This window comes from Lynx rufus, unplaced genomic scaffold, assembly GCF_022079265.1.
Source record: "Lynx rufus isolate CCGP_SWC_20201006 ecotype Redwood Valley unplaced genomic scaffold, mLynRuf1.p SCAF_7, whole genome shotgun sequence".
Taxonomy (NCBI): Eukaryota; Metazoa; Chordata; class Mammalia; order Carnivora; family Felidae; genus Lynx; species Lynx rufus.
Window position 1 is genome coordinate 133,631,338 of NW_025814889.1, and position 25,145 is coordinate 133,656,482.

Below are 25,145 nucleotides of genomic sequence, written 5' to 3' on the forward strand. Positions count from 1 at the left end.
TCTCTCTTCTATACTCTCTACACGTTACCTTGATTTATTTTTCTTACAGTCCTGAAGTTGTCATGATCTGGCTCAGCTATTTCTGTGTTTTTTGTCTGATTCTCTACTGTAATGTAACAGCTGGGACTTGGGATTTTTGCTGTTGCATCTCAGCCTTTAGAACCGTGCCCGGCATGCCCGGGGACGCCTGGTGGCTCAGTTGTTAAGCATCCGACTCTTGGTTTCTGCTCAGGCCATGATCTCATGCTTCGTGGAATGAGCCCCGCTCCAGGCTCTAGCACAGAGCCTGCTTGGGATTTTCTCTCTCTCTCTCTCTCTCTCTGCCCCGCCCCCGCTTGTGCTCACTCTCTCTCTCAAAATAAGTAAACTTAAACAAAAAGAAACAACAACAACAAAAAAACATGCCTGGGTTGTGGTGGTGCTCAGTAAATGCTTGTTGAGTGAATGAATGAGTGGGAGGCAGGTCAAGGTCGGAATTGTCTCCCTGGCTCTCCACAGCTGGAGACAGCTCATTTCCTCCACTGTAAGCAACACCCGCTTCCTTCACACTTTCTCTGTCCCTCCAGAAAAAAAACAACCAAATCACTACCTCTGTGGTGTCAGTGATGAGGATGCTGGTGATGATCTAGCTGGTGGCTGTGTGACATCAATGCACCAGGCCAGATGGGAGGTAGCATGGTTTTGTAGGAGGCTACATTATTGGAGTCTGTTTGGAAAACTGTACGTGGGTCTTTTGTAGGCTAATTTTTTCTGTATAACGAATAGAGGCATCTACTTCAAAACATGTTACAAGGATTAAATGATGACATGATTTTAAAACTTCTCAGTCCCTTTAATGTAAAAATATGTAATGTTCTATCCAGCACAAAACTCTGATTGAAACCAGGCCCTACATATCTGTTACACTGAAGGAAGACATTCGGTTCTCATTACCGTCCTTGCGCAGAACAGGCAAGGCTAGGACAGCTGACCTGTTAGGGAAGCAGGTTCTGCCATCTGGCTCTCAGTGGAGCTTGTCTGGAAGCAGCTCTCCCAGTTGGGCAGCAAGGCCTCCCTGATGGGCATTTAGGCCAAATGTGGCATGGTCAGGGTGAGTCTGAGGCAGGGGTGGAGGTTAGTGACCAGTTGAGCTGCACTTGCTACGAGATGACTCTTGCCCCCAGATTTGCAGATAGGTCTTTGAAGAGAATGGGGACTTTTTTCACATGGCCACTGTGAGCATAGGCTTGAGCTAAGGACCTGTGGGGTGATGTTTTCTCAAAAGTTCCCTTTGCTTTTCTTTTTTGCTTCTTTCTCAGTCACCTGACCCTTCTGGCCTACCAGAATTCTGTGGCAGAGAGCCTGGAGAAGTTCTGTGGGCCAGAACAGCAATGGCCACCTGAAAAATTGACAAAAGCAGATGTTTCTTTTAGGTCTGGGTCTGGGTGAACATGATTTAAAAAACTGGAAGGCAGCTTGTCCTAAAATATTTCAGCCACCTCTCCGTATTGCTACTTCCTTTTTATTTCACAGAGTCCAAGCCTTTCATTCCATAGTTGGAAATAAAAGGCTTCATATTCAGAAAAGGCTGAAGAAGCTATTCCAGAAACTGCATTTCTGTTGAAGCTCAATAACAGATTCTTTTTAGGTCTAATAGGAGCAGGTTAGAAATGGGAAGTTAGAAATTGAGAGGACACGCCAGGCAATGGCTTTTTCTTATTTTTAAAAATTGAAATATAATTCACATGCTATAAAATTTACCATTTTTAAAGTGTACAGTTCAGTGGTTTTAGTGTTTCATACTGTTGTGCAACTGTCACCACTATCCCATATTCCGGAACATGTTTCTTCTCCCCAAATGGAAACCCTGTTAGCAGTCACTCTGCAGTCCCACTGCTCCCCCCATCCCCAAGCTTGGCACTCACTACCCTATTTTCTACCTATGGATTTGCCTTTTCTGGACATTTCACTTGAATAGAATCCTACAGTATTCATCCTCTTGTGAGCGGCCTCCTCACTGAGCGTAATATTCTCATGGTTCGTTGATAGGGCCGCACGTATCAATACTTCACTTCCCTTTTTACAGCTAAAGAGTTTTCTGTTGTATGGACAGTCCATACATTTTGTATAGCCATTCGTCAGTTGGCTTTTTTCTCCTTTTTGGCTAAAGTGAATAATGCTGCGGTGAACATCCGTGTACAAGTTTCCGGGTGGACATGCTTTCATTTCTCTTGGGTGAATAACTATAGGAGTGGAATTACTGGTCATGTGGGAACTCCGTGTTTACCTTTTTGACAAACTGCCAGACTGTTTGCAACAGCAGCTGCTTAATTTTATATTTTAAGTCCCACCAGGGATGTGTAAGGTTCCACTTTCTCCACGTCCTTGTCAGCACTTTCTTTTTGTTACAGCCATCTTAGTGGGTGTGAGGTGGTATCTCATTAAGGTTTTGATTTGCATTTCCCTGATGAGCAGTGATGTCCAGCGCCTTTCACTTGCTCTTTGGCCACTAACATCTCTTTTTGGGGGAAATGTATATGTGGATCTTTTGCCCATTTTGTCTTTTTTATTGTTGAGTCCTCATTTTGTGAGAGGACAATAAAAGGGAGGGAGGCAGGAGTTTCAGTGGCAGCAGGAGAGATCTAAATTAGATTGTGGTCTCTTGGTTTCCCAGCTGCAAGGCTGGTGACAAATATGGTAAAGCTGGACGGCTGGGTGATGTTGTAAATGTCAGTATTGAGGTGAATTAGAGGCATTGATCCAGAAGCTAATTTGTGTTCTACTGAATGGTTCCTCAAAGATTCTGGCTCGGGGAAACTTATTCATGGAGGTTTGGGTGGTGGCTGCTTTTCTCTTTTCTCTCTTCTCTTCTCTTCTCTTCTCTTCTCTTCTCTTCTCTTCTCTTCTCTTCTCTTCTCTTCTCTTCCTTCTCTCTTCTCTTCTCTTCTCTTCTCTTCTCTTCTCTTCTCTTCTCTTCTCTTCTCTTCTCTTCTCTTCTCTTCTCGGAAGAAATATGTGCCTGAGCCTAGGGCATCCGGAAGTCTGTATATAGGATTCCCTCCTTTAACAACAGTGGGAACTGAGTGGACACTCCCCTTGGCTCACAGAACTGTTGAAAACATCAACAGCTGCTTCGGAACATATCCTGTGTCCCCTCTCAGATGAAATGGTCAGAATAGGAACCTTTTCTTTCAAGTGTGACTTTTCCTTCTCACTGCCCCTCAGCCAGCAAAATCACAGTGGTGGGTAGAAAAGACACCCAGCAGAGGGGCTGCATTAGAATGACTTTCCCCTCTGCTCTCCTTCTAGGGCAAATGTTTCTGGATCAGATGAAGCCTGAGGAGCCTTCCAGCTGTATGATAATAGGCTAGGAAGCCTTCTGAGTGTGGATTTGCTGAAGACTTGCCCTGCCTCTCTGCACAATGTCAGGTGGGAGGCAGGCCCGGGGCTGGAGATGGGTGAGAGGCTGCCCAGAGGGAGGGGAGGGTCTCACTTGGGAGGGCCATCCAGTGGAATGGAAACAGGCAGACCTTTGAGGGTAAGAGTGGGAGAAAGGAGGAGGTCCTCCTGCGGGTCATACAGGATTACCATAACTTTGCTCAGATCTCCAGTATCCCCGAACCTCACACTTGGGTGGAGGAAGAGCCAAGGAGATGAAATTTGGTTATGTTTTGTAACATGTGGCTTTTTTTCTTTTCCTTCCTCCAGAAAGTTGCTCATCTAGGTCTCTTCCCCTCCCTCACCATCCCACTTCAGATGGTGCAGTCCCTTTGCTGTTGGGCGCCCTTGTTGGGGGGAGTGGGGGAGATCCCAACTTGAATTTTTCCCCGGAATGCTCTGAATTTTCTTCATCTCCTATTCCTGGTCCTCCTCGATTTTAGGAAGCCACACACCTTCTGCCAGTGGCCCCTTCTCAGCCCTGACTCCAAGCATGTGGCCCCAGGAGATCTTGGCCAAGTCCACGCAGGTACAGCTCTGCTCCCAGGCTGTGGCGCCAAAGGCAACCTACTGCTGTAGCTTCCTGGGAGTGGGTAGCCACACCCCTGTGGTCATTCAGGCTCAGAAGCCACCATCAGACATGGCATCTTAGCTCTATGTCCTCTGGGAATCAGTCATTAGGTCGGAGGAAAAGTATTATGGCATCGTGTGCCCAGTGTTATTAGGATGCAGAGATGCATAAAATGTTTCTTACCCTGATCTTATTATCTTTGACCTCTAAGGAGAACAAGGAAAATGCTAGGTCAGTTTGAGAGGGTGGTGGCCCCTGTAGCTGAGTGATAACCACAGAGGCTTCAAGGAAGGGTGGCCTTTGATCTGAGTCTTGAATGCCAGTAGAATTTCAACAGACAGCAATGTAGGTGGCATTTTACAGAATTTGTGGTGCCAGACCTGTGGCCATACAACTGACTCTTCCTCATCGTGGTTCTAGAAGGAAGAGTCAGTGGAGCAACCAGAGTTCTCCTATGATGAGTTCGGTTTCCGCGTGGACAAGGAAGGTAAGATGGAGCCCCTGGTGTAATCTTGCTGGTGTCTCTTGTAATCTTGTTGGCGCCTGGAGCTCCAGCTCTGGTGACTCTCACTGTGCAGCTGTGACCCGGGCTCTGGGTGTTTCACCTGCTTCTTCATCAACAGTGCTGCATGCTGTTACAAGTATATGGAAACTTCTGATTTTTTTAAACTTAGATTAATTTTATTGATCTTCACATCTGATAATAAAAGCAATAATGTTCATTTAGTGAAGTTGAAAAATACAGCAAAGTATAAAGATAAAAACAAAGTGACTCCTAATCCCACAACCTAAATATAATTGCTGATATTTTAGTTTATTCCTTTCCTGGTTTTGTGTGTGTGTCTTTATATACTTTTCATAACTAAAATTATGTCATCTATTCATTTTTTATATTGCTTGTATAGCATTCCTTCTGTTAGTTAAGACTTATTTTTTTTTTGAGTTTATTTAGTGTGTGTGTGTGTGTGTGTGTGTATGTGTGTGCGTGCGCCCGCACACACACACAGGGGAGGGGCAGAGGGAGGGACAAAAAGAATCCTAAGCAGGCTCCACGTTGTCAACGCAAAGCCCGATGCAGGGCTCGAACCCATGAACCATGGGATCATGACCTGAGCCAAAATCAAGAGTCCAACTGAGCCACCCAGGCATCCCAGGACCTCTTTAAAAGCATTTTTTCCAGTGGTTGCATTATATGCCATTATAATGGATTTATCATAACATTTTATAACTACTCTTATGTAAGTGAGCTCCTAGGCCATTTCCATTGTTTTCTATTCTAAATACACCTGCTGGTTCCCAGGCGGGCTGTCAGGAAGGCTGTCTGCCCGAACCCAGGCCAGCCTAGCCCAGGCCAGCACTAGCCCTGCAGGAGTTTACTGGGCTGAGGCCAGTCCTCTTCAGGTCACTCATGTTCCAGTTCTGACACAAGTTTTCCTTGTTCTCTGGTTTGCAGGCAGATACATGGAAGTTAAAACCCAGGCCTGTGAGGAACACAGGGAACTCTCTAGCATAATGGAAATGATGGGGACCACATTGAGACATTTGTTTATTGATACCAAAGTATACACTTAAAATTTGTGCATTTTGCTGTGTGTATGTAAATTCTCGAATGGTGAAGTTTTGGAAAGCTGAGGCTGAGGGCGAGGCTTTACAATGAGTGAGAACAAGGATCTTTGTAAGACTAATGCTCCCTCGTGTTGCCTGGTGCCCACAGGAGCTTTGTCAGTGTTCACGCGACCATTTCAGGGGCCGTCCGCGGGTTGTCCACCCTCCACTGCTGCCTCCCCAGTGCCTCGAACAAAACCAAAGGTGGTCTTGGCCTTGTGGAATTCCCAGGCAGCAAACAAATAAATGCATGCTGGGGGCAAGAAGAACTCTGAAGAAATCTGGGGCTGTGGAGAAGGGAGGTGGATTGTGTGTTAGGTGATGAAGGAAGGCTTCTCCAAGGGGAGACATTTGGATGGAGACTAGGAGGAAGTGAGGCAGTGAGCATAGCCAGGGGAGGGAATAAGAAGGACAGAGATCCTGAGCTGGCAGTGGACTTGGTGAGGAATAGCGGGAGCCAAGGGAGCAAGAGGAGAGCAGTAGGTGATGAGGACGGAGGGGCCAGGCTGGAGAGATGCGGTCACCGAGCCTCGTGAGGCCTCTCGTCTGAGTGAGCAGAGTAACGTGGTCTGACTTGTGTCTGGCAAGGGGCACTCGGACTGCTGAACACCTTTAGGGAGGCAGCGGTGGAACCAGGCGAGTGAGAAGGCCTCACGATGACCCAGATGGAAGTCAATGACTTGGTCAAGGGCCATATCAGAGGTGGTAGAAGTGGTGAGAATCTGCCAACATATTTTGCCTGTGGGTTGAATGTGGGAGTAAGTTGAGCTGGAGCCAGAAGGGCTTCTGAGATCTAAGCCTGAGCATCTGGAGAGTGGAGGGGGGGTGTCTTTGGATCTGGGAGGGACTGGCCAGGGGCAGGTTTGAGAGAGAAATTAGAGAGCTCGCATTTGCTCGCGAGGATGCCTATCGGACATGCACCTGGAGCCACAGGAAGCTGTTGGAAACGTGGCTCTGCACTTCATTGGCCAGATCTGGGCACTGGACCCAAAGCCCAGGGCCTATCCCTGCTCACCACTGCGTCTCCCGGCTCTATCCTGGCAGACGGTGCCAACCCCGGTTCCGGCAGGCCGTCAGGTGTGTCTCTGATGGAGGACCCTCCACAGAGACTGCGCTGGCAGGCCCACCTGGAGTTCACCCATAACCATGACGTGGGGGATCTCACGTGGGACAAGATTGCTGTCTCTCTGCCCCGCTCTGAGAAGCTTCGCTCCTTGGTGCTGGCGGGCATCCCACACAGCATGAGGCCACAGGTGAGGCGGCGAGGGACCTGCAGAGGGCCCGCGGGGGTTCAGGTGTCCCACCGGACGCTCATGGAGGCTCCCCCTCAGCTGTGGATGCGGCTCTCTGGGGCCCTGCAGAAGAAGAGGAATTCTGAGCTGTCCTACCGAGAGATGGTGAAGAACAGCTCCAACGATGAGACCATTGCTGCCAAACAGGTGAGGCTGGGACGGCACCAGGGGCCCTTCAGAAAGTGCTTTCTGGTCAGAAACTACGTGTGGGCCTGCAGGAGGGCGGTAAGCCGCCTGGGGTTACGGGGACCCACCCTGTTGGTCTGTCCTTGGCAGGGGTGGCCCAGGAGAGCAGGCAGCTGTGTGGCGGCCCTTCCACTCACAGACATGTGTCTGGAGCAAGCCTGTACTTCCTGGGTCCCTGTAGGCAGAAGGGACCATTGTTAAAAGATGACCAAGCCTGGGTGCACATTAGGATCACCTGGAGACTTTTTATTCTTTAAAAATGTTTATTTTTGAGAGATAGTTTATGCAAATGTGCATGCACATGCACACACACAGGCACATGTGCTCGGGGGAGGGGCAGAGAGAGGAAGAGAGAATTCCAAACAGGCTCCACACCATGAGCACGGAGCCCAGGGTGGGGCTCGAGCCCATGAACCATGAGTGAGATCATGACCTGAGCCAAAATCACGAGTCAGGTGCTTAATTGATGGAGCCACCAGGCACCCCTCACCTGGAGATTAGTATAGATTTCCGGGCCTCATTCTAGAGATTCTCATTCTGTGATTCTGGCTTGAGGCCCAGGGATCTGTCGTTCTATTTTTGTAAGATCCCCTGGTGAATCTGGTGGTGTCAGCTACACGCTAGCTGAGCTCTAATCCTGAAGGAAGCACATACGCTTTGACCCAGAGCATTAGGAACCCTCATTCTGGGTGAGCCTGCCTGGGGTTTGTCTGACACGGAGGTCTCCCAGCCTCCCTCACAGGGTGGTGCCTTAGGTGCCACCAGTGTGGAGGGTGCGGGCCCGCATCTCACAGGGCCTCGTTGTGGGTGGGCTGCTGGCAGATCGAGAAGGACCTGCTCCGCACCATGCCCAGCAACGTGTGCTTCGCCAGCGTGAGCAGCATCGGGGTGCCCCGCCTGCGCAGGGTTCTCCGGGCGCTGGCCTGGCTCTACCCAGAGATCGGCTACTGCCAGGGCACGGGCATGGTGAGCACATCCTGGAGGGGGAAGGGGGTGTCCCCGCACTGGCGAACAGTGCCGTCCCGGGCAGTAGGATGGGTGGTAGGGCTGGAGGTGGGGGTCCCCGTGGAGGGCCGGGGCTGCCAAGTGTGTTGGTTCCAACCCTGAGGAGAGCGCGCGGTCTACGATGGGACCTCCGGGGCGGTGCCGCTTCTAGTTCACATGGGGACCCGGGTAGAGGCCCCTTGTCCCCCTGCCCTGGCCAGGTGGCTGCCTGCCTTCTGCTGTTCCTGGAGGAGGAGGACGCTTTCTGGATGATGTGCGCCATCATCGAGGACTTGCTCCCCGCCTCCTACTTCAGCACCACCCTGCTGGGAGTCCAGACAGACCAGCGGGTCCTGCGCCACCTCATCGTCCAGTACCTGCCTCGCTTGGACAAGCTGCTCCAGGAGCACGACATCGGTAAGGGCCAGCACCCACCCTCTTCTCTGGGGTTGGGGGTCCTGTGTCCCTCTCAGGTATCACAAGTCTGAGGTCCCCAGATGCAGCCAGCAGCGGACAGGGCAGCCAACTGCGTTGGGAGGCAGGCTCCCACCTGATGATGGCTGAGCCTAGACCCAGCACATCACAGTCTCTGTCGTGCTCTTGTTCTCGGACAGCCTGTCTCGTCCCTCCCCTTGGAGTGGTCAAGGCTCTTGCTGCTCTGTGGGAGCTACCCTCCAGCTTCTCCCCAGCTTGTGTGCCTGGGAGCCCCCCCGCCCGCCTTTCATTCCATCCCCTGCTGGCCGTGTTGGCCATCCCTGGTCCCAGCCACAGGGGGCTCCTGTCTGTGTCCACAGAGCTGTCTCTGATCACGCTGCACTGGTTCCTCACGGCCTTCGCCAGCGTGGTGCACATCCAGCTGCTGCTGCGCCTCTGGGACCTGTTTTTCTACGAGGGCTCCCTGGTGCTGTTCCAGACCACGCTGGGCATGCTGCGGCTCAAGGTGCTGCCGTAGCCCCGTCCCCACTGGGGCCGGACGCAGCTGCTCTGGCACCCCTCCTCTGGGGGCCGAGTGGGGTTCAGCCTTCAGCTTCCTGTGGCCTGAGCACCGGCCCCTCCTGAGAGGCCCACGGTGGGGGGGGCCCCGACCTGAGGACAGTGAGCAGGGTCAGCTCACGGGCCTGACGTTTGGCAGTGACGCTCCCTCCCCCCCACTCCTTCCCTCGTGTGGCTCAGGAGGAGGAGCTGATCCAGTCCGAGAACTCGGCCTCCATCTTCAACACGCTGTCAGACATCCCTTCGCAGATTGAGGACGCGGAGCTGCTGCTGGGGGAGGCCATGCGGCTGGCTGGCTCCCTCACGGACGTGGCCGTGGAGACGCAGCGCCGCAAGCACCTGGCCTACCTCATTGCGGACCAGGGCCAACTCCTAGGGACCAGTGCCACCACCAACCTGTCACAGGTGGGCCCATGAGGAAGGAGGCCCCACCTCACCCCCAGCGTGGGGGTCCTCGAGGAAGCCCGAAGTGAGAGAGGCTGCAGGGAACCCGCCAGCCCTTCCTTGCTCTGCTGCCCCCTCCCCAGCCCGGCACCCGGGGCTTGGCCCAGTCAGACCACAGCTGTGGAATGACCCGCTGCCCTTGGCCTTCTGTGCATCTCTGCTGTGACCTGCCGTTTGGCTGTGTGGCAGACCCAGCTTTGAACCGACTGCATTTCTGATGCTCAGAGCTGGCTGCGGAGGCCGTTTCAGATGAGGTGGCACAAGTGAGATGTTGGCCCCAGGAGGAGCTCGGTTAGCTTCACCACCCCTGCCGGCTGCCGCTGACCCACACTCCCTGCCTGCAGGTCGTGCGGCGCCGGACCCAGCGGAGGAAGTCTGGCATCACCTCCCTGCTCTTTGGTGAGAACTGCCATGGCTGCCGGTGCCAGGCTGGGTTCAGGGACTCCTTCCCTGCCTGCGAGTTCCAGCTTGCGGCTCCCAGCGCCCCAGCAGGGCAGGGTGGCGGTGTAGACCAGGAGGCGTCCGTCCTCAGACCCCCACGTGGCCCCTGAGCATCCTTGGGGTTGGGGAGGGGGTGCAGGCCAGGGGCCATGGCTGCTATAGCTCACTGGGGGCTCCCAGGGGAGGACGACCTAGAGGCGCTCAAGGCCAAGAACATCAAGCAGACGGAACTGGTAGCCGACCTCCGGGAAGCCATCCTGCGTGTTGCCCGCCATTTCCAGTGCACAGACCCCAAAAACTGTAGTGTGGTGAGTTGTGGGCTCGACTTGGGGGCTCTCCCTCCCTGGCCCCATCCTGAGGTAGCGGAGGCCCTGGCGAGGAGGCGCCTCTCCTCAGCGGACCTCTCTGCTGTTGGGGCAGGAGCTGAGCCCAGACTACAGCATGGAGAGCCACCAGCGGGACCACGAGAACTATGTGGCATGCTCACGCAGCCACCGGCGCCGAGCCAAGGCCCTGCTGGACTTCGAGCGACACGACGACGATGAGCTGGGCTTCCGCAAGAATGACATCATCACGGTGCGTGGGCACGTAGGCGCAGCTTCAGCGAGAGGTGGGGAGCTTGGCAGCGGGAAGCAGGGTGACCCCGGGCCGCCCGGGATCTGTCCCTGCTCCACCCACATGGCTGTAGGCACGGGGCCCGGGCAACCAAAGCTTTGCTTCCTCCTCCTCTCTGCCTACCGCGCAGATCATATCTCAGAAGGATGAGCACTGCTGGGTCGGGGAGCTGAACGGCCTGAGAGGTGAGGCCTCCGTCTGGAGGAGGGGTGGGCCAGGCATTGAAACCAGGAGCCCTTCTGTCACCCTCCGGCCTCAGCAGGAGCCGGGCTTCCTCAGCCTGCCGGCCTGCCCTCACGCGGCCCCCACGGGGCCCTGCTTCCCCCGCAGGCTGGTTTCCAGCCAAGTTTGTGGAAGTCCTGGATGAACGGAGCAAAGAGGTAAGAGGGCGCACAAGGTACGGCTGCCCCTGGGAGCTGCTGCCGCCGCCTCAACCCTGGCGCGTGCTGGCTGGTGGCAGTGGCTGTGAGGACGGGGAAGGGGTGTCTGGCCGCAGGTGTGGGACCGGGGCCTCTGAGACCCTGTCCCCCGCCGTCAGTACTCCATCGCGGGGGATGATGCTGTGACAGAGGGGGTCACGGACTTGGTTCGAGGGACCCTCTGCCCAGCTCTCAAGGCCCTGTTTGAACATGGGCTGAAGAAGCCGTCCCTGCTGGGAGGTGCCTGCCACCCTTGGCTGTTCATCGAGGAGGTAAGTCAATGGCTGGACCCACGTCCCCAACTGTCCTTCTCCTTGAGCCCTTCCTTGGGCCCTGTAGAGCTGGCACAGGAGCTCATGGGTGGCAGTATGCGCTTGGTTGGACTCTGTGACTTTGATCTGGTACCTATCCTGGTGTCCCTCAAACTCACCTTGACCCCCAGGCAGCAGGCCGGGAGGTGGAGAGAGACTTTGACTCGGTGTATTCACGCCTGGTGCTGTGTAAGACGTACAGGTAACAGGCCCAGCCGCCCTGCCTGGTGTCCTCCTGGCAGGGTCTCCTGGTGGTTTTGTGGGGAGGGGGTGGGCACAGCCCGAGCCCTGCATGTCAGGGCAGCCACGGCAGCTTCGGTTCCTCCCTCAGGTTGGATGAAGATGGCAAAGTCTTGACCCCGGAGGAGCTGCTCTACCGGGTAAGTGGGTGGAGGGTGGTGCGGGCCTCCTGGGTTGGCAGCTGGAGCCCCCGGAGTGACAGCTGGGCCCTCCCAGGCTGTGCAGTCTGTGAACGTGACCCATGACGCTGCACACGCACAGATGGATGTCAAGCTCCGTTCCCTCATCTGCGTGGGACTCAAGTGAGTATCTGCCCACCGCGGGCCAGTGACCGTCCTGTCCGATGAGTGGTAGCCTGGGCCGTGGGCCTGTGGGGCGGCGGGGTGCCTGTGAGCTGGACAGACGAGGCAGCTGCGGTGCCTTCCGGGGTGCCAAGGGCCTTCCTCAGGTGCGAGACCAGCCATCGTTTTGTGGGCTGGGGAAGGCACACACTTCAGCAAGGTGACCGGTGAGGGGGCTCACCAGAAACGAGGCCGCCACAGAGAACTAGGGAGGGGCACCTGCCTGAGGGTAACTTGGGCATCTGTGAGGCCCAGACCTGGGGTCAGGGTGAGTGTGGTATCTAGATTTGCCACTTGGCAGAGGGGGCAACCTCCAGGCTGCTGTGACCCAGGCCAGGGTGGGAGGAGGGGTGGTTTGTGGTGGCAAAGCTCCCGGAGCTCAGAACGTGGCTGTGCTGTGGGCGACCAGCAGGGCTGAGGCCCCTGTGCCGGCGGGTGTGGTGGAGTCTGACACAGAGGGAGGGAGCCGGGACAGGGCTGAGGGGAGCGAGGGCCATGGGGACAGGGGCCCTGGGGGATGGGTGGGCCCCTGCGCGTGTCCCTCAGCGTGGGGGAGCAGGGCGCTCCGCAGAGACCTGGCTAAGAGCGGAGGCGCAGTCACCTGGTGAGGTCACAGCACAGGGAAGGCAGCTGGGGGCGGGCAGCCCACTCTTGCCCGCTTGTCCCCAGCGAGCAGGTCTTGCACCTGTGGCTGGAGGTGCTCTGCTCCAGCCTGCCTACCGTGGAGAAGTGGTACCAGCCGTGGTCTTTCCTGCGCAGCCCTGGCTGGGTGCAGATCAAATGTGAGCTCCGGTGAGTCCCCGCCCCTGCTTCGGAAGCCCTGCCGCGCGGCTTGGGGTGGGAGAAGCGGGCGCAGAGCTGCCCTGAGGGAGACTGACGGCCTCCCCACTCCCTCCCTCACCTCCAGCGTTCTCTGCTGCTTCGCCTTCAGCCTCTCGCAGGACTGGGAACTTCCTGTGAAGAGAGAGGTGGGTGGCTGGGGTCAGTCCTCAGCCCCACAGCCTGTCCTCCCGTCTGGGGGCCGCCTGGGGTGGGGCAGGCCAGGCAGCTGAGCTGGCAGATCGCCCCAAAGCTTCTGGGCCAGCTGAGGCGGGAGGGCCCGTGGGGACCCCAAGTGCCGGCATCACCTACACAAACCACTGCGGCCCCGCCGCCTTGGGCTTTCCTTGCCGTGGCTCTGGCGCCTGTGCGCCCATGACGGGGGACTGTCCCTGCGTGCAGGAGGAGAAGAAGCCACTGAAGGAGGGTGTTCAGGACATGCTGGTGAAGCACCACCTCTTCAGCTGGGACATAGACGGGTGATGCTCCTCCTACGGTGGCCGTCAAGCCCACACCTCCCCCAGGCCCCCGGCTCCCGAGCAGCCCCCTCCTCAAGCAAGCAGAGAACAGCACGGTCCTGGCCGGTCTTGGGGCTGCTCTGGGATGGGGTCTGAGGTGGCCCAGGCCCGTTCTCAGCTGCGGGGTCAAGGGAAAGACGCACTGGAGCTCTGGCCAGGCACCACGACACAGCGGGACGCCACCTGGGGGCACTCAGGAGTGTCACGGGAGGACAGTGGGAGGCAGGAGCGGAAGGTGGGGCTCAGCCTATTTTTCCCCGGTACCCAGGGGAGGGCTCTGCACAGGCATTTACAGAGACCCCAGGCCCCCATTTCACAGTTTGTACCGACCAAAAACCTTGTGAGGAGGTGGAAAGTCAGGTCTGTTGTGTCCGTTTTTGCTCAGGAAGGGGATGGGGGTGGCCAGAGGCTCCCTGGCCTCTTTGGTTTGTAAATAAAGTGCGTCTTTGAGAAATCACCTCTTGTCTTCTGTCCAGCCAGGGCCACAGCTGTTATGTCCAAGGTTCTGTTCTTCCTGGAATCATCTAGAAAGCCTAGGACCCAGCCATACCACCCACCTGTTCCGTGGAGTGAACAAAAATGGACCAAAGTCAGTGTTTTTGTTTTTATTTTAAAAAAGTCCACACAGCTTCCCGACCTCTGTCCCGGCACTGGTTTGGTGATTCCATTCCTAATCCCATTAATGATAGTGACAGGCCAGAGGGAGCTGAGGAGGTCTCAGTTTGAGGGCTGATGCCCCCCCCCCAACCCCCCCGCCACCTCCCGTCCCAGGGCCATGGTGGCTGCGATGAGGCAGCGGGACGGAATGTGGGCGGGTGGCCAAGGAGGCACCTCTGCCCTTGTGGCACAAGTATGGAGCAGGGCACAGGTGGGGCACAGGCGGTGGCAGGGTGTCTACATGTCAAACACGCGTGATGGGGCCGACGAAGGCTGCATCTAACCCCAGGAGCAGTGGTCTCTGGGCCCTTCTATATTGTGCACAGGATGGGAGGGAGCTCCAATCCACCTCCCAGCCCCCAAAAATATATGTATATATATGTATGGCGATATAGAATATAGAGGTATATACACCTGTACAGAAAACGTTTGCCACCAACCGTTAAATGGTTATACTACACCAAGACACTAAAATGGCAAGGGGCTCCCCTCCCAGAAGCCTGGGACCCTGGGGTTGGCATCGAGGGGATGGGGAGGTAGAGGCCCAAGCTGGTTTCTTCCCTCATAGGGAAAGAGGACTAGAAGGAAAGAGAGTGACCCTGGGCCTCGCCTGCCTGAGCCAACTGCAGCCAGACTGCACCTCCGACCTCACAAAAGGAGGTCAATAGAACGGCCCTGGCCTGTCCAGGCCTCCTGAACTCTGGGGTTAGACCAAAGCTGCTCCTTGGCAGCCTGTCTCCTTGGTGAGTCTGAGCCAGGGGGCGGCACGGCCTGCTCCAGTCTCCTGGGGCGGGGAGAGCAGGGCCTATGATTGTCAGGACTCACGGCCACACAGAGGTGGGATCAGGCTCTCCCCAGCTTCCAGCCCGAGAGCTACAAGCAGGAATCCCAGTGGAGTTGCAAGTCGTGACCATCGAGGAAGTCCGTGGAGAAGAGGCTGGGGGTGGTGGTGCCGAGCGGGGCCAGGCTGAGCACGGGGCCTCCCGACGACAGCTCCAGCCAGTCCATGCTGTCCAAGTGGCCGTCAGCCAGGTCCAGGCCCACGCTGCTGGGCTCGGGGGCAAAGTGCAATTCCGAGGTGTCCATGGGCGAGGGGGGGTGGTCCAGGATAGCAGAGCTGCTCAGCATCTGGCTGTGGAGGTCGTCAATGAGGGAGAGGGGCTCTGGCCCCTCGTGCCCGCTGGTCAGCAGGGGCAGCCCCGTGCTGCTCTCCAGGAAGTCCTCCAGGCGCCCGGGGAGGGCAGGTGAGCCTGAGGGAGGTGGCGTGGCCTGGGGGAGCTCGGCGGAGGGTGGGGACGGTGCGGCCAGGGGCGACCCGCAGGTTGCTGTCGAGGGGGGCTTCTCTTTCCCTGGTAGGGATGGTGGTGGCTCCTTGAAATCTGCTGAGATTTCTGCCAAGCAAGAAAGTGAAGGGATGTCAGAAACCAGGCCTGATTAATCAGGACCCGAAGCTGGCCCGACTTTATACCACATACAAAGGTTAACTCCAGATGGGTCAAAGGTCTAAATTCAGGAGCTTAAACTACAAAACTCTTAGAGGGAAATGGGAAATCTTCACTGGACTTGTCAACGATTTCTTGGTTGTGACACCAAAAACACAGGTAACGACAAAAATACACACACTGGACCATATAAAAATTTAAAACTTTTGTGCGTTGAAAAGACCATCAAGAGAAAAGACAGTCCGTGGAATGGGAGGAAATGTCCACACACCATGTACCTGATGGGTCACATCCAGAGTGAAGAACTACAACTCGACCCCAAGGAACCGAAGGCAGAGACCCCACAAGATCTGCAAAGGACCCGTAAGGACAGGAAAAGATGCTCAACCTCATTAGTCACTAGGGGAAAGGCACGTCAAAAGTATAAGGAGACACCACCTTGGGGCGCCTGGGTGGCCCAGTGGGTTAAGTGTCCGACTCTTGATTTTGGCTCAGGTCATGATGATGTCACAGTTCATGAGTTCAAGCCCTACGCTGGGGCTCTGTGCTCTCAGCACAGAGTCTGCTTGGGATTCTCTCTCTCCCTCTCTCAAAATAAATAAACTTAAAAAGAAAAAAAAAAGATAACCACCTCACACCAAGTCAGCTATTATTTTTTTTTTAAAAATCCAAAGTGTTGGTGAGGATGTAGAGCAGTCCGAAACCTTGTGCGTGGCTGGTGTGAATGAAAATGGCGCAGCCGCTGCGGGAAGCCATGCAGGCTAGTGGGCCGGTGTTCACAGCAGCAGTACTCACAACAGCCAAAGGCGGAAACAAGTCAGGTGTCCATCAATGGACGAGCAGATGAGCAGCGTACTCTATCCCTACAGCGGGCTACCATTCGGCCACAAAAAGGAAGGAAATTCTGACACCTGCTACAACACGGATGAACCTGGAGGGCATTCTGCCACGTGAGGCAAGCCAGAAACCAAAGGACAAAATAATATAGGATTCCACTGATGCGAAGCTCCCTAGAATAGGCGAATTCAGAGCCAGAAAAGAAAACAGAGGTTACCAGGGGCTGGGGGGGAGGGGAAGGGGGAGTTACCATCTACTGGGAAACCAGTGTCAGTATAGGATGACGAAAAAGACCTACAAATGGATGGTGGTGATGGTTGCACAACACTGTGAATGTATTTAATGCCACTGAATTGTGCATTTTGAAATTATTAGAACGGCAGATTTTCTGTGTGTTTAACCACAATAAAAAAAAAAAATTCTGCAGAAACCAGGCTTGCTCCTGGCCCTCCCGGGCCTCTCCCCACCCCCGTCCCCTCTGGGCATGACGATCTCCCCAAGCTCAGTCTCCCCAGCTGCCACCACGGGGGGGCCCTGCTGGCCCCCACCCACCCCGTTCAAAGGCCTTCTCCGGCACAGTTGCCCTGGCTCTGGCCAGTTGTGTGTTTTTTGGGTGGCAGGCAGCACGCCCGGCTCCCTGTCTCTGCCATCTCTTCACTGCTAGGGCTCAAGGCCTGGCCTCCTCCCTCTGCTTCCGGCACAATCTTGGTTTTCCCAGGAACTCCCCCTGTCTGTGCCCAGGCCTCTGTCCCGGGCTCTAGACCAGCCTCCAACCGCCTGCGAGCACCGCCCAGCCTAGCCGCCTCAGTGCCACCTGTGCTTGTTAGAAATGTACCCCAGGCCCCACTGTAGACTCCAGAACCTGTGGAGGCTCCTAGAAATCCATGACCTCGAGGGGAACAACAGCTATTAAGCTCTGTGGGATTTCTTTCTTGAGATAAAATTCACCATTTTATTTATTTTTAAAAGATTTTATTCTTTAAAAGAATAAATTACTTAAAGTAATCTCTACACCCTACATGAAGTTCCAACTCACAATCAAGGGTCACATGCTCCACACAGACCAAGCCAGCCAGGCGCCCCCAGGAGTCACCATTTTAAAGGGTACCATTCCATGGCCGAGCTCTTGCTTGACCGGTACATCTCGCTAACCCTCTCCCTACACCGGCACTAAAGCCCTCAGAGAACCTCCACAAGCTCCCGCAGCTCCCACCGGGCGCCGTGCCCTCCCCGCACTCAGGGACCTCCTCCGCCAGCATGCGAACAGGCTGGCTCTCTGCTCCCTTCGCAGGAAACCCTCTGCAGGGAGCTCTCCAGACCAGCTGGCTCCTCCACCCCCAGGCCCTTGCCCACGTCCCACTGCGGAGCCCTGGTCGAGGCCACCACTGGCCACCACAGTGCTAACCCCGTGACCAGGTCTGGGTTCCTGTCTCCCCGACTGCCCGGTGACAGCCCCGGACTTCAGGACTTCACCATCTTGAAGGCACCCTCCCACTCTGCCCACGGCCAGACGTCACCTGCTCGTGCCCCTGGGTTCCGCCTCACCCTCCTCTCTGCTCGCCAGATCTCCTGGCTCTGAACGTCAATCCCGATGACAACTCCCAGTACCTGCCTTCACGTGACAGACTGCCCTGCTTGGCGGTCTCGGGAGACACACCTGAGCCTGACGGGCTGCACCGATGCACCCCAGTGCGCCCCCTGCATCTCCCCCCCCCCGAAGTCCTGCAGCTGCAGGCTGGTGACTCAGGCCGAACCCTTCATACCCTCTCGTCCATGGCTGCTCTCCTGTCATCCCGCCACATGCCTAGTCCGTAAGAAAAGCAACCAGCTCTCTAAAATACACCCACACTCAGGTGCTTCTCCACTTCCCTACCACAGCCTGACCCAGGCCCCCTGGCCTCACCTGGATTCCCACAGCTGCCCTTCCAGCTGGAACAGCCCTCCACTTGACTTCATCCAGAGCCCAAGTCCTGCTCGGCGCCCGTGAGGGCTCGTGCTCTGCCCCGACGTGCACCTCCTCCCCCTCCTCTCCCTCCTGCGCTCATGCCGCTCCTCCAACACACCTGGCCTCACGGGTGCCCCCCAGGGAGCTCAACAAGGCCAACCCAACCGCTCTCAGGCACCTCAGACCCTCCCCCCGCCGACTTTCCATAGTATTTACTCCTCACACGTGATAGAACTCACTCGTCTACGATGCCTCTCCTCACACTAGACCGTGCAAAGGCAAACGGCTCCGTTTTGCTCATCACTACACCCCATGCTGCGGGGACAGTGCCCACCACGCGGTGCGTGCTGGGGTAAAACACTGCTACTTGAGGGCTGCACCCCCTGGCTGGTTCTTGCCCAAGCCATGGAGATGGGATGTGTCTCAGCTGTTGTTACATCCAAACTATAGGGCCTTTCGTCCATTAAGTGTCCTTTCCATAACTAGACAAAAACCAATAAATCAACCACCCCAGGACTGAAAACAACCTCTGAAGAAAGGAGAAGGTTGGCTGGGAGGCAGCTCGGGAGTCTGGGCTTTACCTCCACTCTGAATAAGAATGTCAAACAGGTCATCCATCTGCTGGCTGGAGGAACCATTTTCCTGTGAAACAAAATAGCAAAAAGAAAAAAAAAAAAAAAAGATGACAATCTAGAACAGGAGGCTCCCAGCCTGGCTCAGGGCAGAGCCCCTTCCTTCTGCCCTTGAGCCAGCAGCCAAACCTGCCGAGTCCACCGGCCTGTGCTCAGGCTCCCAGAGCTCGCTCATTCTGCCCCCGGCCCCGCAAGGCCCACTCTGACCCTGTAACACCCACTCCTGCCTGCCCCTATCCTCCAGCTGGGCTTGGTGGGGGGATCGTGAGAGCCCAGCCCAGCAGCCCAGGCAGCCCCCCACCCCGGCCAGGCCCCAGTCTACCTTCTTCACCTGCTGTCTGGGCTGTTGGCTCACAGCTTCCTCATAGCCAGGCGGCTCCTTCTTCAGCAGAGAAGTGGGGGTCCCAAAGAGGGGCTGTGATGGGTGCTCTGGGTCCATCTGGGCTGGTGGGCCAGGGGCTGCCGGAGAACCAGGCTGGGACGAGGGCTGGACAGGAGAACAGTGAGAGAACCGGTGACGGCATGAGGAAAGGAGGCCCAGGGCCCTGCGCAATCCAGGAGGGCAAGGCAGGGGCGCCTACCTTCTGGGCCGGGACAACTTGTTAGCTGCCCTGGCTTTTAGGAAGCCTGCATGGAAGCCATCGGGGCAGAAAAGGATAGGGGATGGGGGAAGCCCTGACCTCTGACCCTGCAGAAGGTGGGGTAGACATGAGGCCGCTGGCCACGTGGCTTTGGTACCAGCCACCTGGGAAAGGAGGGGTTCCGGGCTCCTTCAGCCTCTCCTCCCTGTCTGCCTGAGGCTGCTCAGGGGCCTCGGTCTCCCATCCTGAGGTGCCTGGTTCCTGTCACTGTCCTCTCCTCCGCCCCAGAGCTCTGCAGGGCCGAGAAGCCACGCGAAGCCTAAAGCAGCCTCACCTTTGGACCGGCCAGGGTGGAGGGTCTGGGCTGTGAGGGTGGCAGCAGCAGGGAGCTGGCTGCCAGCACAGCTTAGTGGGGCACAGCTGGTTTCTCTGGGCGCGGGAGGGGAGTAGGGCTAGCACCAGGCTCGGCCTCTCCCAGGCAAGGGCTTCCCTGACCCTCACCGGGGCCTGTCCCACCCCTACGGAGCAGAGGCAGGCATGGTCCCTGGCCTGGGTGGGGGCTGCCCAGGTCCAGAGCTGGGCAGTCCCTGATGGCTCCACCCTCGTGGCTCTGGGGTCCTGGGCAGCCCCCTTAATCTTCCCAAGTCTCAGTACCCGTCCTTGGTGACACGGGGATGGTCAGTGACCCCTCATTTTAGAGGATCGAGTGGAAGTTGAAGGGAAACCAGCCCAGTCTGCCCAGCCATGGGGGTGCCTGGTAAACGGGGCTGTCACCGGAGCATCTTCACGGTCTCCCCCAGCCCCTGCCCCTCCTCCACCCAGGTACCTGCTGGGGGCTCCCGCCGGCCAGGCCGGGGCTGTCCACGTTCTTATTGGTCACGGTGAGGACAAGGTGGGTCCCTGTGGAGTCGGTGATGAGGGTGGGAGGTGTGACCCCCCTGAGGACGCTGGGGCCCTGTGGGCCCAGCAGCAGCTGGGGAGCGGGGGCTGGCTCAGGCTCCGGCAGCACGGCTTCCTGCTTCACCACCACGGCTGGGGGCACCAGGGGACAAGCGTCCGCGTGGTGGGCAGTGGGGGCCGCCAGGCTGGGGCTGAAGGGGTGTGCGGGACCCGGGGGCTGCCGGCTCAGCTGGCAGCTGGAGAAGCTGTTTTCCTGCTTCACTGGGGTGCTGAGGGGGGCGGGGGCGGGGCCGGGCTGCTGCGCCCGCTTCTCCTGCTCCAGCTGCAGCCTCAGCCACTCCACGAGCTGCTGTTTCTGGCGCAGCATGCGGGTCAGCTCCTCGATCTGCTTGTCCTTTTCCTGCAGCATCTGGTCCTTGTCACGCCCCTCCAGCTCGGCCCGCACCCCGGGGCTCCGGCAGCAGGACCCCGGCCGGGGGCCCTCCTCCTTCACAAGGATCTGTAGCGGTGAGGCCTGGAGGGTGAGCTGGGTCAGTGGCGACGTCACCATCTCTCCAAAGGTGTCCCCGGGTGTGGAGTTCTCATCGCCCGTGCTGAGCAGTGAGCGCTCTGAGGGGGTGGGAGACACGGGGGGTGTAGAGCCCGTGCTGCCAAATTTCACCACTCCGTTACCGGTCACCGTGGCCACCACCACCTCAGCCGGGGCCAGGCCCGCTGCCACCAGGGCAGGCCCCGTGCTTAGCCGGGTGGCCGGGAAGGCGACCACCACCTCACCAGCCTTGGGCAAGATGGAGGGGGCAGCAGGGCCCTTGGGGGCTCCTGGGGCAGGGCTGACTTGTTCCTGGTATGCACGCAGGCGCTCGATCAGGTCTGTCTTGGTGCCTGAGACGGGCAGTGACCGCAGCTTTAGCTCCTGCTTCAGCTCCGCCACCTGCAAGGGGCCGAGAGTCAGGGCCGCAGAGCGACAGAGAGAACTGGGTCCAGGCAGGAGGGCAGTCGGGGAGGTGGGAAGGACGAGCCTTTTGTCCACCAGGATTCATTCGTCTGGGTCCTGCTGGTACTTCAGATACAGGAGCCCCTGCCCCTCCCACAGCCTGGAGGGTAAGACGTGTGTGTGTGTGTCCTGGGCCCATCCTCCTCCATCTGGGCATGATGGTCCCTCAGCTGTCCCCAGCCCCAGCGTAGTACCTGGTGCTCAATTAAATACTTAATTGAACCAACTGGATTTTACAGGTGAGAAAACAGACCACAAAAGTAAAATGACTTCCAGATCTCACCCAGCAAGCAGCAGAGTTAGATGTTAAACCCAGGTCTGATGGACCCTGGAGTCTGTGCCTAGCCACCCACACGAGGGCTGCATCTTACTGGGGTCGGATCATGACTCGGGAGGGGCTGGTCTGCTTCTGAGGACAAACTCTCCAGGGAGAGTTTGGTCTGTTCCATCTTCTGATCAGGGCAGAAGAAACAGGCCAGGGCCTGAGCATGACCCACCCTCTGAGGTCCCAGGACACGAGCAGGGTCAGTGTCCCAAGCCCCAAACTACTTTCCCAGGCAGATGAACCACGTGTGTGCAGCACATTCAGTGGGGCGCTAACAGACAAAGTAGAAAAGGTGGGGAATTGAAGTCAGCGGCCCCACATTTGAATCCTGGCCCTGCCATCGGCCGGGTCTGAGACCTCCGACAAGCTCCTCTGTCCTCAACACCTCCACGTGCTCATCCCGAGGCAGTGGGGACAGTCCCTATTTCTCATGCCGCACGGCAAAGGCGAAGGAAGAGCAGTCATATAAAAAGGCTTGGTAAACCCCAAGGCCCTAGACGGACGCCGGCTGTGGTACTTAATGGTAAGGACTGTGATGACAAGGCAGATACCACGATGACCAGGGCCAGGCGAGCCTTGGAGCAGGTTCTAAGGGCCTCTGCTGGAGGAGACCGGAGTCCGGAGCTCTGCTCTACCTACCACCGCCGTGGATCTTACACCGGCTGCTTTCCCCACATAGAAACACTAGGCCAGACCCCAGGGGGAAGGCCAGCCTGGCGGGGGTCCCAGTGTCCCCGCAGGAAGGGCTCGCCCACCTACCTTCATGTCATCCAGGTTGGCAGGCAGGGCTCCCGGCTTGCCAGTCAGTGAGGTGCTGTTCTGACGTGCCAACCCACTGGAACCAGGAGCACCCGAGCTGGAGCCGCTACCGGTAGTGGAGAGGCTGCGTATCGGGGGGGCCCCGCCGCTTCCCGGAGCCTCACCTGCGGGCCTGAGAAGAAGGAAAGGTAGCGATGAGAGCCTGGCCAGCATCACCCTTGGGGCAGAGACGGGTGCGGGGCGTGAGGATCGGAACAAAGCCTCCTTAAGGATCTGGGTTCACCCGCACCAGGCCCGGCGTCGGCCAGTCGGGCGGGGTAGGGGTGATGGTGGCGAGCGGGTTCCTACTTTGGCGGGGCGGGCAGGATGGTCTGGTAGTTATAGTGCTGCTGCTGCTGCTGGTTGAGGATCTGGAGCTGGAGGAAGAGCTGCTGCTGCTGCAGGATCTTGGCATAGGAGGAGTCCATGGCGGGCGCCCCCTTGTCCTGCTTTTGGTCCGGGGGGATGTACTGGTGATACTTGAGCTTCTTCACCTTTGGCTTCAGCTCCTTGGCTTTCTTGCTGCGCTGCGACTTCTCACTGGCAGACTTGGGTTGGCTTTGCTGAGGGCAGAGGAGACAGCAGGCGCCATCAGGGGGCAGCGTCGGGCTTCTGAGAAGGACCCGTCCGCTCCCCCGCTACCGGACAGCGGCCTCATCAGTGGCCACAAGCGTGCCAGCGGGGAGGCCGGGCACAGCCCCTCTTTCTTAAAAGAGCCTCTGGCCCGGAGACTAATCAACCAAATGCAGACGTCACCATGACCTCCAGCTAAGAGTAAACACAACAAAGTACCAAACAGCTGGTGGATGGAGCTCACGGCCTCCACATCAGGTACTTTAGGAGACGTGTCACCCCGAGCGCTGGGGGCTGGGAGCCAGCCCACAAGGCCGAGGAATCCCCTGCGCAAGAGGAAGGGGAGACAAATAGATTTACGCTGTTCTTTCAAATGTGTATGGATAAAGAAAGGCACCAATTGTGCGATAAGGAACAGGCTTGAGGTGGATTTTGGGGGGAAAAACTCCGACATCTGTGGCCGCCAGGAATAGACCCCAGAGGTGAGAGGCACCCGGAAGAACAAACGGCCTGGGCACTGCGACCCTAGCGGGGCAGCTCACTGACTCCTCTGGGATGGGGAAGCCACACACTCGAAACTTCCTGCCAGCAGCAGGGCCTCGGGGGGCTTTGCAGAGATGGTGCACACAGGGTGGGGACACCACACAGGAGGTCACCAGGGAGCCCCATGAACAAAAAGGTAGCAGCCGGAGGCACAGCAAGGACTCGGCTCCAGTGAGGGAATGGGAACCTGGATGGCTCCCAGGCTGGGAGCAGCAGCAGAGGCACGCGGCTGGCTCCCAGCCAGGGCAGCGTGTGTGTCGGGGGGCAGATGGTAAGATGAGAGGGAGAAGCAGGTGGGGCAGGAAGGAAGGGAAGCTGCCCCGGGGTTGAGGGGGAGAGCAGAGGTGCAGGCGTGGAGAGGCAGCAGTCTGGAGCGAAATCCCGGAGACCCTGAAGTAGGAGGCTCTGTGGGACAGGGAGGACGGACCCTGGGTCATGGGGCTGCTGAGCTCCATGAACCTCAGTGCCCCACACGATGTCCCCCACACCAAGGTCCCCCAGGAGGTGTCTTGGGGATTGGTGGTCAGCCTTGCCCCCCAGACATGTTAGGTCAGGTCTTGGAGGAAGAGAACAGAAAATGCCCCAGGGCACCTGGCTGGCTCAGTTGGTTGAGCATGCAACTCTTAATCTTGGGGTCATGGGTTCAAGCCCCATGTTGGGTGTAGAGATTACTTAAAAATAAAATCTTAAAAAAAAAAAAAAAAAAGCCCAAAGCAGCCCCTGTGTGACCTGGCGCCCATTATTTCCCTTCTCAGTTTTGTCACTCCTAGAGCAGACTTCGATTACTGCCTCATGTGGTGGCAGTAGACCAGAGGGGTTGGGTGGGGGTGTGTTTTCGCGGGCAGGGCGGAATAAGAGCCACTGTGCTCAGGAAATGGCAGCTACGAGGGTGACAGCCAGCGTCCGCAGAGAGAAGAGGAGAAACTCCCATGTTACTTCCGTGACCTATGTTGGTGCACTCCCCCCGCCCCCCACCCCCAGCTGGCCCCACACTGGGATGAAATCACGGCAGGGCTTGGAGGGGCCCGGGGAGGGGAGGGCAGCTGCTGGGGACCTGTACCTTAATAAGCGTCGGGGTGGGCTTGGCAGGGGGGGCTGTGGTTCCATTGGTGAGGCTGGGAGGCAGAGGAGGCTGCTCTGCCAGGAAAAGTGTTTCTCCGGAATCCGGGCCCGCTGGGAGCTGAGACACCACCTGAGAAAGGGCTGGAGGTGAGGACAGCCTCCCTCTCCCGCTGCCCCCGGGGGCACGACCATTATCAGGGGGTCCATCCCAGCCCTGCCCTGCCTAGAGGCGGCTACAGGCACCTCCTCCAGAGCCATCACGGGCAGAGGGCCACCGGTGGGCAAGATGGGAGGCGGGGTGAGAACCCGGCCCCCAGGGCAGGGTTGAGGGAGCTGGAACACGGAGACACAGAGGGCAGTGAAAAGGCCACTGAACTGAACTCGGGAGAAGCAGGCTGTTCCGACTGGACGCAGGGACAGGCCAGGGAGGCTCAGCCTGCAAGGCAAGGCAAGCCTGCAAGGCTGCAAGGCAGCCCCAGCCCGGGACCACAGGCTGGCGAAGTCTGGCCAAAACGCGGCCCGCTGCCGACACCTCCCCGCTCCCCACCACTGCGACTCAGGCAGCCATGGACATCCCCAGCTTCCCCACCACACCTGGCCCAGGCGAGACCTCACCCTGGGCAGCTCCAGCAGGTCTGGGGCCCTTGGGGAGCAGGGAAA

General features: G+C 57.5%; 2 protein-coding genes across 4 annotated transcripts in view; one reads left to right on the forward strand and one right to left on the reverse strand.

Moving 5' to 3' along the window:
- SGSM3 (small G protein signaling modulator 3) overlaps positions 1-13,653 on the forward strand; it is a 51,158-nt gene extending 37,505 nt beyond the window's left edge. The window contains exons 2-22 of the mRNA XM_047066809.1: positions 3,289-3,408; positions 3,861-3,946; positions 4,409-4,475; positions 6,638-6,846; positions 6,925-7,032; positions 7,894-8,037; positions 8,277-8,472; positions 8,850-8,995; positions 9,229-9,453; positions 9,837-9,891; positions 10,114-10,241; positions 10,354-10,509; positions 10,679-10,733; positions 10,879-10,928; positions 11,087-11,239; positions 11,410-11,480; positions 11,610-11,658; positions 11,735-11,820; positions 12,529-12,651; positions 12,767-12,827; positions 13,081-13,653. Of these exons, the coding sequence (XP_046922765.1) occupies positions 3,402-3,408; positions 3,861-3,946; positions 4,409-4,475; positions 6,638-6,846; positions 6,925-7,032; positions 7,894-8,037; positions 8,277-8,472; positions 8,850-8,995; positions 9,229-9,453; positions 9,837-9,891; positions 10,114-10,241; positions 10,354-10,509; positions 10,679-10,733; positions 10,879-10,928; positions 11,087-11,239; positions 11,410-11,480; positions 11,610-11,658; positions 11,735-11,820; positions 12,529-12,651; positions 12,767-12,827; positions 13,081-13,161 (2,256 nt within the window). The 5' untranslated portion in view covers positions 3,289-3,401 and the 3' untranslated portion in view covers positions 13,162-13,653. The remainder of the gene's footprint in view (positions 1-3,288; positions 3,409-3,860; positions 3,947-4,408; positions 4,476-6,637; positions 6,847-6,924; positions 7,033-7,893; positions 8,038-8,276; positions 8,473-8,849; positions 8,996-9,228; positions 9,454-9,836; positions 9,892-10,113; positions 10,242-10,353; positions 10,510-10,678; positions 10,734-10,878; positions 10,929-11,086; positions 11,240-11,409; positions 11,481-11,609; positions 11,659-11,734; positions 11,821-12,528; positions 12,652-12,766; positions 12,828-13,080) is intronic.
- Positions 13,654-13,786: 133 nt separating this feature from the next.
- Positions 13,787-25,145, reverse strand: part of MRTFA (myocardin related transcription factor A) — a 101,337-nt gene continuing 89,978 nt past the window's right edge. For 2 of the 3 annotated variants that reach the window (XM_047066806.1, XM_047066808.1), the window contains 7 exons: positions 24,484-24,615; positions 22,617-22,870; positions 22,269-22,440; positions 20,117-21,121; positions 19,032-19,196; positions 18,659-18,719; positions 13,787-15,244 (listed from right to left, as the gene is read on the reverse strand). In XM_047066806.1, the coding sequence (XP_046922762.1) occupies positions 14,727-15,244; positions 18,659-18,719; positions 19,032-19,196; positions 20,117-21,121; positions 22,269-22,440; positions 22,617-22,870; positions 24,484-24,615 (2,307 nt within the window). In that variant the 3' untranslated portion in view covers positions 13,787-14,726. The remainder of the gene's footprint in view (positions 15,245-18,658; positions 18,720-19,031; positions 19,197-20,116; positions 21,122-22,268; positions 22,441-22,616; positions 22,871-24,483; positions 24,616-25,145) is intronic. The other variant, XM_047066807.1, reaches the window with a different exon arrangement.